The sequence below is a fragment of the Macrobrachium rosenbergii genome, chromosome 11 (genome assembly GCF_040412425.1).
Source record: "Macrobrachium rosenbergii isolate ZJJX-2024 chromosome 11, ASM4041242v1, whole genome shotgun sequence".
NCBI lineage: Eukaryota > Metazoa > Arthropoda > Malacostraca > Decapoda > Palaemonidae > Macrobrachium > Macrobrachium rosenbergii.
Window position 1 is genome coordinate 13,889,263 of NC_089751.1, and position 12,412 is coordinate 13,901,674.

General features: G+C 36.0%; 1 protein-coding gene across 7 annotated transcripts in view; it reads left to right on the forward strand.

The window, feature by feature from the left end:
- LOC136843165 (receptor-type tyrosine-protein phosphatase F-like) overlaps positions 1-12,412 on the forward strand; it is a 104,413-nt gene that overhangs the window by 42,375 nt on the left and 49,626 nt on the right. For 6 of the 7 annotated variants that reach the window (XM_067111224.1, XM_067111223.1, XM_067111226.1 and 3 more), the window contains 4 exons: positions 5,014-5,224; positions 9,086-9,195; positions 11,028-11,205; positions 11,558-11,896. In XM_067111224.1, the coding sequence (XP_066967325.1) occupies positions 5,014-5,224; positions 9,086-9,195; positions 11,028-11,205; positions 11,558-11,896 (838 nt within the window). The remainder of the gene's footprint in view (positions 1-5,013; positions 5,225-9,085; positions 9,196-11,027; positions 11,206-11,557; positions 11,897-12,412) is intronic. The other variant, XM_067111229.1, reaches the window with a different exon arrangement.

Sequence of the window (12,412 nt, forward strand, 5' to 3'; positions counted from 1 at the left end):
CCTCCTATTCCTTGAAAGGTACTCAGCATTTCCCTTTTTAATTTTTTTAGTTTCTTTTTAAATAGATTACCTTTTAGAATTATTCGAGTCAATTTTGTATTATTTAATGTTTGTATGTTTCAGTTTGATGATGAGGCTTGGCCTCGAAACGTTGCCAAATAAATAGATGAAATACTGCAAAACGTCTCCCTCTGGTGCCCTTTGCTGTATATTCTGCCAATGGCTGGTGTTCTGAAGTTTATATTATATATATATATATATATATATATATATATATATATATATATATATATATATATATATATATATATATATATATATATTACTAAAAGGACCTCATTCAAACTGGATGGTATCTAATGGAGTTTTTATTCAAAAAGTTACAAGCGTTCTTGGACAAACAGTCCACATTATCAAGTATCCGTACAATGAGCAAACGCATAGTCCGGCTGTATTTATATCTGTGTGCTGGGTACTTTTAATCCTATAATCGCCTAGCTCTTCCTGTGTGACCTCCACCCTCTCTTGACCTTGGTCTTTCTCTGATCCCTGGTTCCAGATGTCCGTTTTCCGTGCGTTCTCTTGCGTTTTTCTTCGTTTCCTTGCTACTGTGGAGTATACGATTTTTTCTAGATATGCTGTCTTCAAAGCCGTTTCCGGTGTTCCCTGCCATCGTGTTGTTGGCGCAAGTTATGAAGGCGTTCTCTACAACCAGTCTAGATGTTTTGTTGGTGTTCCTGTACAGAAAACTCATATTTTCCCAGTCTATTCTGTGATCATTTTCCCAACAGTGTTTGGCAACTGCCGACGTCTGATTATAATGCCTTATGTTCTGCAGATGTTGTTTGCTTCGCTCTTTACATGATTTGCCAGTTTCGCCATAGTACCCTTCTTCACAGTCTAGACACGCTGCCATATAAACCCCCTCTAATCTCTTCCCCCTCTACCGACTTTTTGTTTCTAACTATTTTATTCTAATGGTGTTTTTGTAGCTGCCTATCAATTTGAAATTATTTAGCTTCCTGTTGATGGGTGCAATAGAGTTGTTGTCCGGAACTGTAATTATTTTCTTTCCTACCAAATGTTCCTTTTCAATCCTTTCCCTCTCCCAAAATAGTTTTCCTTGCTTTGATATGTGCCCACTCCCACCAATACTTAGGGTAGCCTAATCTCCTAAAACTCTCCCTCAGGTAATCCAACTCTTCGTCTAAAAATTCAGGACTGCAAATCCTATAAGCCCTGATGGCCAACCCTGTCATTAATCCTATTTTTATTTCTTTCCTATGACTGGAGAACCTATGTATGTATGAATTGGTGTGTGTCTTCTTCCTATATACCTTGAATTTTAAATTCTCCCCTACCCTCTTGACCAGGACATCCAAGAAAGGAATTTCTCCTTCCTTCTCTTCTTCTAATGTGAACTTGATGTGTTCATTTAGTTTATTTATGTTTTCTAGAAACTTGTGTAGATCTTCCCTTTCTCCCTTGTAAATGATCAAGATGTCATCCACGTATCTTACCCATTTTACGATATTTAAGTTCCCTTTATTTACTTTGCCCACCTCTTCCTTTTCAAACCATTCCATAAAGATATTGGCTAGAATTGGTGAAAGACTTGAACCCATGGCCACGCCATTTTTTTGTATATAATGGTTTTCGCCCCACTTGAAAACATTAACGCTGAGGGCCGCTGTTAGCAGTTTTATTAAAACGTCATGATCTATGTCGCATGTATAGACCCCTCCTCCATATTCTTTTTTATTATTTCCATCGTCGTCTTTACTGGTACGTTAGTGAACAGGGAAGTTACATCCAAACTTGCAAATTTGCAGTCTTTTACGTTAATTTTGGACAACAAAATCCGGTTCCTTAAGAATTGCATAGCAGACTGTGTGGCACCGAAATCGTTGGACAAGATACGAGAGAGAGACACTGATGAACATCCGTTTCCTGGTTTTGTAGAAGAGATCATGAAGGAAGACATAAGGAAGAAAAAGATCGAATTGGAAGAACTAAGGATGAAAAGCAGAAAAATCAGGAGAGAACTGACGGAGAAATACTGAGGCCCCAGCTTAGACAACGTTTTCAAAGGAATTGCCAGTTATGTAAAGGTATGTGCCGCCGTAGTTCTCAGCTACACGAGAATAGACTCGTTGCCATTTTCGATAGGTCAGGGTGGGTAAAAAAAGGGAACTTTGATTTAGTCAAGAATATTTCTAAGAGACTCCTAAGTAGGGATGAAGTGCTAGTGTTAGGATATGGCCTTAATTTTTGCATGGGGAACGAAAGTCAAGATTTCATCGAAATGTGTAGAAGCTTAAGGGAACTAGATAAGAACAAAAATGGGGATGAAGCAGCTTTTTGCAGGGGGGCCATGTGGGCGGGGATTAGGTCGAACAGATTCGTGTTTCCGGAGAGGTTACGTAAGGCCCTTGATAGGTTAGGAAAATACAAGGACATAAAGATTTGTAAGGCAGACAAAGGGGGGGGGGCGGTTGCAGTAATGGACGCCGCAGAATACGAGAATAAGTTAGAACAGCTGTTAAACGATGAAAACACATATGAGGCTTGCAACAAAAAACCGGACATTAGGGGGGTACAGTGCAATTTTAACAAAGAAGTAAGGGAAGCGTTGACAAAAATCCACGACAAAACCAAAAGAAAAGAATTAGAACATAGAGTAAAATCAGTGGAAAGTCCAGAGATCCCATATATTTATGGTAGCCCTAAGATCCACAAGGAAGGGTGCCCGCTAAGACCGATCGTGGCATCAAAGAGATCACCGCAGAGGAGGCTGGAGAAATTTCTTTCCAACAAAATGGGAAAATGGGTAGGCTTAGTATCCGAAGGGCATTTAAAACATAACATGAACCTGATAGACGAATTATCCAAAATTAACGTAAAAGACTGCAAATTTGCAAGTTTGGATGTAACTTCCCTGTTCACTAACGTACCAGTAAAGACGACGATGGAAATAATAAAAAAGAATATGGAGGAGGGGGTCTATACATGCGACATAGATCATGACGTTTTAATAAAACTGCTAACAGCGGCCCTCAGCGTTAATGTTTTCAAGTGGGGCGAAAACCATTATATACAAAAAAATGGCGTGGCCATGGGTTCAAGTCTTTCACCAATTCTAGCCAATATCTTTATGGAATGGTTTGAAAAGGAAGAGGTGGGCAAAGTAAATAAAGGGAACTTAAATATCGTAAAATGGGTAAGATACGTGGATGACATCTTGATCATTTACAAGGGAGAAAGGGAAGATCTACACAAGTTTCTAGAAAACATAAATAAACTAAATGAACACATCAAGTTCACATTAGAAGAAGAGAAGGAAGGAGAAATTCCTTTCTTGGATGTCCTGGTCAAGAGGGTAGGGAGAATTTAAAATTCAAGGTATATAGGAAGAAGACACACACCAATTCATACATACATAGGTTCTCCAGTCATAGGAAAGAAATAAAAATAGGATTAATGACAGGGTTGGCCATCAGGGCTTATAGGATTTGCAGTCCCGAATTTTTAGACGAAGAGTTGGATTACCTGAGGGAGAGTTTTAGGAGATTAGGCTACCCTAAGTATTGGTGGGAGTGGGCACATATCAAAGCAAGGAAAAACTATTTTGGGGAGAGGGAAAGGATTGAAAAGGAACATTTGGTAGGAAAGAAAATAATTACAGTTCCGGACAACAACTCTATTGCACCCATCAACAGGAAGCTAAATAATTTCAAATTGATAGGCAGCTACAAAAACACCATTAGGAATAAAATAGTTAGAAACAAAAAGTCGGTAGAGGGGAAGAGATTAGAGGGGGGTTTATATGGCAGCGTGTCTAGACTGTGAAGAAGGGTACTATGGCGAAACTGGCAAATCATGTAAAGAGCGAAGCAAACAACATCTGCAGAACATAAGGCATTATAATCAGACGTCGGCAGTTGCCAAACACTGTTGGGAAAATGATCACAGAATAGACTGGGAAAATATGAGTTTTCTGTACAGGAACACCAACAAAACATCTAGACTGGTTGTAGAGAACGCCTTCATAACTTGCGCCAACAACACGATGGCAGGGAACACCGGAAACGGCTTTGAAGACAGCATATCTAGAAAAATCGTATACTCCACAGTAGCAAGGAAACGAAGAAAAAACGCAAGAGAACGCACGGAAAACGGACATCTGGAACCAGGGATCAGAGAAAGACCAAGGTCAAGAGAGGGTGGAGGTCACACAGGAAGAGCTAGGCGATTATAGGATTAAAAGTACCCAGCACACAGATATAAACACAGCCGGACTCTGCGTTTGCTCATTGTACGGATACTTGATAATGTGGACTGTTTGTCCAAGAAAGCTTGTAACTTTTTGAATAAAAACTCCATTAGATACCATCCAGTTTGAATGAGGTCCTTTTAGTAATTCTACTAATGCACAGAACAATTGTGTATGTGATAAAGTTAATATATATATATATATATATATATATATATATATATATATATATATATATATATATATATATATATATATATATATATATATATATATAATATAATACAATATATATATATACTGTATATATATAATATATATAAATATATATATATATATATATATATATAATAATCTCCTGGTAACATTTTACCAGATGTATCTGTAATTGTAATGTCCATTAGTGCCCTCTTAACTTTTTGAATTCTTTCACTACAAAACCTTAGATCTGAATACAAAGAAATGTCCGGTAGCAGGCTTCCGACATCTGACCTGCTTCATATTTCTTTGCATTTTGACCTAAGGCTTTGTAGTGACAGGCGTATCCAAAAAGTGAAGAATTCGAGAAGTTAAGAGAGCATTGTGGCTATTATAATAAGATATATATATATATATATATATAATATATATATATATATATATATGTGTGTGTGTGTGTGTGTGTGTGTGTGTATGTGTATGTATACATAAGGAGGATTTGAAATTAAGTGTTATATTAAATTTCCGATTTATTTCATCAGGAAGAGGCATATGCTAGAAAATGTAACTTTACGTACAGACTCAGAATTAAAGAAACTTCAAAGGAAGAAATATTTAACGACGAAGTAGAGACAACTTTCCACGTACAAAAAGGCCTGAATACCTACACAGAACACACAGTCATGGTACTAACAGGCTCCGATGAAGGATATTCAAGTCCTGTTATCGTAACCATTCAAACCCTTCCGAAAAGTGAGTATACTTAGTGTTCAGTGACTGTTTTGTGAGAGAATGGGAGGTTTTATGGAACACTTATTTTTCTATATCTACCTTTGTCTTTGTTTTTCATACCATACACACAAACATATATATACATATATATATACACATGTTTGCATGTGTAGTTATGTATGTATATAAATGTGTGTGAATTTATGTATTATATATATATATATATATATATATATATATATATATATATATATATATATATATATATATATGTATATATATATATTTATTTATTTATTTATTTATACACACACACACACACACACACACACACACACACACACACATATATATATATATATATATATATATATATATATATATATATATTTATATACATACATACATACATACATACATACATACATACATACATACATACATACATACATACATACATACATACATACATACACATAGTATATATGGTGTCCACAAAGTCTTGGTGCAATTTAAAATACTTGTGACTTCGAAAATACATGATAGTGTGAGGGTGAGGTGTAAGCAAAAGCGTAGGTCAGGTTACATCTGATTTATTCATCTGTTGTTGAAGATTAAGCCAGCACAATGCCAGCACAGGCTCTTGCTCTCAGAGCAGCCCATAACAGTAGATGTGTTATGTAAAGAGATTAAAGATGGTGGTTATAAAAGGAAGGAAGAAAAGGACAGGCAGGGTTATAAACCCTTTTAAGCCTTGTGGTGCCCATCAGCAGGAGAAAAAGTTCAACAGCAGAAAGTCATGGTTGAGTTGTAGAGGACCAGGAAGGAAAATGGAAAAATTGCAGATCGACAGAAAGTATGAAAATCTAAGGAGGATACTCCGAAGATTTTACTTACTCAGGAAAAATGAACATTTTTGTTGTGAGATTCAAAAGAGCAGTTGTCGTTCAAAGTGAACAGCACCTGCTTTTGGCCGAGGATTTTGGATGAGGTGTGGTTGTATACATTCCAGCAGTGTTCCTCTGTCGACAGGCTTTCATGTCAGTTTCTCGAAGAGAATGAAAATTCCTTCAATTGTGACAGTTATGCAACTGTCATTGCCTGTTATGTCACTCTCTCGGCTGGCACTGGCTGGAATATCGGAGGAGGAGGGAAAGTTAAGTATACCTTAGTTTAACCAGACCACTGAGGAGCTGATTAACAGCTCTCCTAGAGAGGGCTGGCCCGAAGGATTAGATTTATTTTACGTGGCTAAGAACCAACTGGTTACCCGTTGGGAACAGGACCTGCAGCTTATTGTAGAATCCGAACCACATTATAGCGAGAAATGAATTTCTATCACCAGAAATAAATTCCTCTAATTCTTCATTGGCCGGTCGGAGAACCGAACGCTGGGCCAACCGCATGCTAGCCGAGAGCTCCATCCACCCCTCCAATGAAGAACTAGGTTGGGAAAAGGGATTAACTATAGGCCTCTGTGTTTCTTCACGGAGGCAAACGTACAATTATACAAGTGTAAAACATAAGAATGTGCAATACATGTACAGAGCTGAATGAACGGTATTCTGATACATAGACTGGTACAATATCAAGAAGGTGACTCTAACATCTGACACATTCGCTGAAAACATCGTCTCAAGATTTTGTGTTTTCTTCTGACCTCGTGTCAACCGTATGGTCCGCATGCGGTACTTTCTCCGTGGTGCGCGGTGAGTCATCGGCGGGTAGGCCGTATGGTTGAACACGTGTGCCTACAATAGAATTAATCTGTAAAAACTATAAGAAAGAATGACTTAAATTCTACATTCGTCTTGTTAATTTTCAGCATGTACACTAACATTACTAATACAAAGAAAAATACGATTCTATAGTTCTCGGAAAACATTTTCCAGCTGATTTTCAGCAATACCTTCAATCACATCAGTTATCCTTTCTGTCAAGCCTTCTGAAGGTCGAGGCTTAGTTGAATAAACAATACTTTTCACATGTCCCCATAAAAAGAAATCCAATGGAGTCAGATCGGGTGAACGTTGAGGCCAAAATAATGGTCCACCTCTTCCAATCCATCACTCAGGGAATTTCTCATTTAAAAACTGCCTAACTTGCAGAGTAAAGTGACAAGGTGCACCATCTTGTTGAAAAATTATATCTTTATAAGTTCGAATTGTACAAGCTTAGGAATAAAGTAATTTTGTAGCATTTTTAAATAGTTATCGCCATTAACAATATGTCCTTCAAAAAAGAATGGCCCTATGATTCGATTCCTTTCCAAAGCACACCAGACATTAATTTTGAAAGAATTTCATTCATGTTCAACAGATTCACGTGGCTTTTCGGTTCCCCAGATACGGCAATTATGCCTGCTGACATTGCCACTGATGTGGAATGTTGCTTCGTCAGAGAACATTAATTTTTTCAAAATTGCATAATCAATATTATTTAATTCATTGAACTGATGACAGAAAGTAAGTGACGTATGATAATCCTCTTTTAACAACATTAGGTGCATTTGGATTCTGTACACTTTCATTTTAAGTTTTTCATACATGAAAGTTTATTTCACAAATATGAAATGATATATAAAAAACCAAATATTGATGTATATTCTTTAAAACGTTTTACTATGTGCAAATTAATTTTCTAGAAGTACTTGCACAGCAGATTTTGAAAGCATCATTTCCAAAGATGTTCATCTTAGACTTTTTATCCGACTTCTTTCAAAGGATTGTTCTACAAATGGTACAGTTCCTTCATCAACACATAGTCTACCAGACAGTGGTTTATCAATAACAGAACCTGTTTCCTTAAGTTTCTTCATCCACCTGGCTATGCAATTCCTGTGTGGTTGTAAACCTTCTTTGGACAGCGACAATGCATTTCAGCTCAGCCAACCAAAGAACTCAGTTTACTTTCTCTTCTAGTGAAGTCATGGGTCAACAGCAGTTCTGAAAAAGAAGTCATTTTTAAGTTTCAGAAATTGTGAAAATCTTTGATAAAACGAATAATAATTAAAACTGCAGAAGAAAAAAACCTAGACTCATCAAGTTTTCTTATCCTTTATACAGATTAATTCGATCATGTATAGTTATGAAGCCACAAGTATTTTAAATTTCACCATAACTTTATGGACACCCTGTATGTATATATATATATATATATATATATATATATATATATATATATATATATATATATATATATATATATATATATATATATATATATATATATATATATATATATATATATATATATATATATATACAAAAACACACACATATACGTGTGTGTGTGTGTCTGTGAGTTTAGAATATACTGGTCTCGTTTTACCAATTACATATGTAATTTTTATTAACCACGATGCGCCCTTAACTTCTTGATTTCTTCGCATTTTGAGATCACTTTTCAACTACTAGGCCTAGTTAATAGAAGTTATTTACGTATCTGGTAAAAAGTGACCAGTAGATTCTAAATATATATTTCATCCTAAAAAGCAATTAAAACGACTAAATACTTTGCTATGATGGTGAAGGTGGGTCTACTCTAGCTTGGTAAATGGAGCTGAATTCGACAGATACAAATACGTATTAGTGGGGAAGACTGAGGCCTTTCCTCGTGTCCAGGTAATTATCGTTACAGCGTTCTGATACCCCGGACTCGAAATCGAATCTCGGCTGATCATCAGTACAACTTCATTTCTTTCTTAATTTGGTTCTACAGTAGGCTTAGTTTTGACAAGCGTTTCCAGATTGTGAAGAAATCGAAGTTAAAAGGGCATTGTGGCTAATAAAAATTACTCTCACATATATATGCATACATATATAGATATGTGTGCGTGTGTGCATTCATTTCCTTAACTGAGCCGTTCTTTGCTTTTCACAGTACCGGACCCCCCTGAAGCAAAGCATAAGGAAAGCCGTGATTCAGTGATGTTTTACTGGGAGAGACCCCTTGGCGCGCAGGGAAAAATAAAGTACAGTTATTCATATGAGGTATGAGTTTTGTTTGCTTGCTTATTTATAAATTTTACTCCCATTTTGCGTAAGGACCGGCTCACGCCTGATTTCTTCTCGATGGTTTTTACTTTTATTTTTTTTTTTCTGTAACAATCTTTTTGCAAATTTTATAACTTGTTCTGAGATCACTTCTGTTTGTGAAAAGTTAGTACCCACTGAAAAGGTCAGTTATTGCAATAGTTGGAGCAGAACTCACTCAGACATATTCAAGAAGTATTGTATATGAGATGGATTACAGCATCCTCTGATATTGATCGATTTCCAATGGCTAACACAGAACTAGGTAACACTAAACGTTTGTATAATGTCATGCTATAGAACGTTGGTCTTTATATGACTGTTCTTGGAAGTGTTTTGTTATTTACTTTGTAAATATAAAGACCTCCGTTTGAGTTTTGTGAATGGCTTTTAGAGGTACTTAATATTTTAATTCAAATTTTATGTTGTATTATTATAGCTTCCTTTCTCTTACAAGATTTCATTGATTTTCAGATGGCTATGGTTGATTGTGAGAAAGTAGAAAAATAACAAAGAAACAGCTTTTACAAAATTAATCTCGAAGTCAAAATGTGTTCAGCCGCTGGCAAGAGTCCTTGTAGTCCTACTTTAGATATCTTTGAGATGTATTAGTTGTTCATTGGCGTGCAAGTTATTTCATCAGGAAGCATTGCTGTAGGGGCATAGGTTAAGGTCTATGAAGTTCTTGTGTTTATGTGCAAGGCACGCAAAGACACTTTCCCAACCAGGAAATTACTCCGTCTTTTTTAATTATTTTACGGTTCTCTGGGTTCATTTCTGAAACAACGCACGACTGCATTAAAAGTCAGAAAACACATTTTTTAGAGGAAATTTAACCGTGGATCAGAAAAAGCCATAACTACTAAATCAGAGGAAAGTAATCGCAATGTGGTCATTCAGTTTCTTTAACCAAAACCTTTCATTGTATCACGGCTCCTGGCGTCCTGTATTCAGAGGCTGCTAAACATTTTCCATAAATTATTCAAGATTTAACTTTTTAAAACGGATATTTTATTTGAGGAAACAAAAGTCTTGTTTAATGGCATATCCTCACAGAATTTTTGTGTTTGTAGGGTAGTTGGGTGATATAAACTTGCCACAGGTTTATAAAAGGTTTTTACTTCAAGAATAAGTAGACAACAAAAACTGAGGAACAGGAAGTCATAAACATTTTCCTCAAAAGAAATAAAAAATTTTATTAACTAGTAACAATGATTTCTTTAGTCCTGAGAGGGAAAAGAAAAGTATAGAATACATGTAAAGATTTATCCGCAGCATTATCATCCAAAAAAGAGGATTGAAAACAGTCTTTGAAGTATTTGGAATATTTATTTACACACATTTCGGAATGTTCAGTACCGATAGTCATGCCATTTTTTATTTTATCGGAAGAGCCAGCCGTATGGCATTCCCCTCCCACTTCAGTCCTCCGTACAGTCTTCCTTACTCGCGACCAGGACTCCTGCTGTTGCATTTCATGTGCACATTATGGGATCACTGTGTTACGAAAGTGCCCTAAATTCCTACCAACCCTGTTTCAGTGCATGAATCAAGTGCAGGGGCGCGCTTCACGCCGCCTGCACCACTGAGTGATTGCTGTCACATGGATCTATTTCGGATAGAGTTCCTCTGTCCTGGATAAGGACGTCACACAGGATCCAGGCCGTTACTCGCAGAAGTTCAGCAGCCGGCACCGAAACATAGTATTATCTAGGAAGAGTTGGGGCCTTCCTAATCTTGTCTGTTCATCCAGTTCTTGGGCTTATCAGGTATTTATCTTTTTACTTCAGGTGAAACCTTTTGCATGTGATCAAAAGACGGACATCTGGCTTAGAAATTCCACAGAAAAGACTTTTGTCTCTTTCCCAAAGCCATTGCACTATGCCAATGTTACGTTCCGGTTGGCTATCGGCAACGAAGCTGGATTCAGTGGAGAAAAAGAATATATCATGACAAGTAATTCTAAAGGTATTTTCTTCTAATTATATTTGCCGGGTTGTAATTTACAGCACAGTTTATGTGCAGTATTTCCTTATATATATATATATATATATATATATATATATATATATATATATATTTATATATATATATATATATATATATATATATACACATATATATATATATATATATATATATATATATATATATATATATATATATATATATATATATATATATATATATTCAGATGTGTGTAAAAATGTAAACTAAGATGCAGAGATACGTGCCTCTGAATAAATGTGTTGTTTATAATGGCATGGTAGGATGCATGCAAAGGAACTTGCTCGTTCAGTTAACCCGTTTCTTTTGGCAGTTCCAGAAATCGAGGTCAGAGAAATTCGTTGTGAGAAAAGCGCCCAACCTCGATATTGCCTCGTTACCTTGGAGGACAACTGTAACAAAGTCAATGGAAAGGATTTGGACATCGATGCCGTACTAGAGTACACCAGTAATTCCGCCAAAAACCCCAGAACTGGCAATCAAAGTACAGGAGTGCACGGGACTGTGAATAACCGTTATGAGTTTAACGTGACGTTTCCCGAAGAGCTGTACAATCACACCAGCTATCGACTCGAAGTGTTTGTGAAAAATGATGAAGGAAGGAGTAATGCTTCAATGCCCAGTTCATACAATTTCTCAACGCCTGCAGTCGGTAAGTCATTTGGACCTCTTTTACCTCCATAATGCTCATGTAGACACACTGCAGAGCAGGAGTACGCATACACACAATGTCAACACACACAAACATATGTATACATATGTATTATATATATATATATATATATATATATATATATATATATATATATATATATATATATATATATATATGTATGTATGTATGTATGTGTGTGTGTTTGTGGATTTTTAATTTTCATATGATAACAGCTACTATTTTTCTTCAAAGATCCTAGAAAAGAAAAAGAAAATTGAATAGACCACTCTATTTCGACCACTGTACATCGGCCCTCGTTTCGTCAGGAAAAAAAAGAGCCTGTGTGTATTGGTCGACATGCAGCAGTTAAGCAAGTTTGATTTTTGAAGCATTTTAACACATATATATACATATGTATGTATTTTATACATGTATATTATATATATCATATATATATATATATATAGTATACCACAAGGGAAATGAAACCAATTTATTCGAAATGTTGTTTGA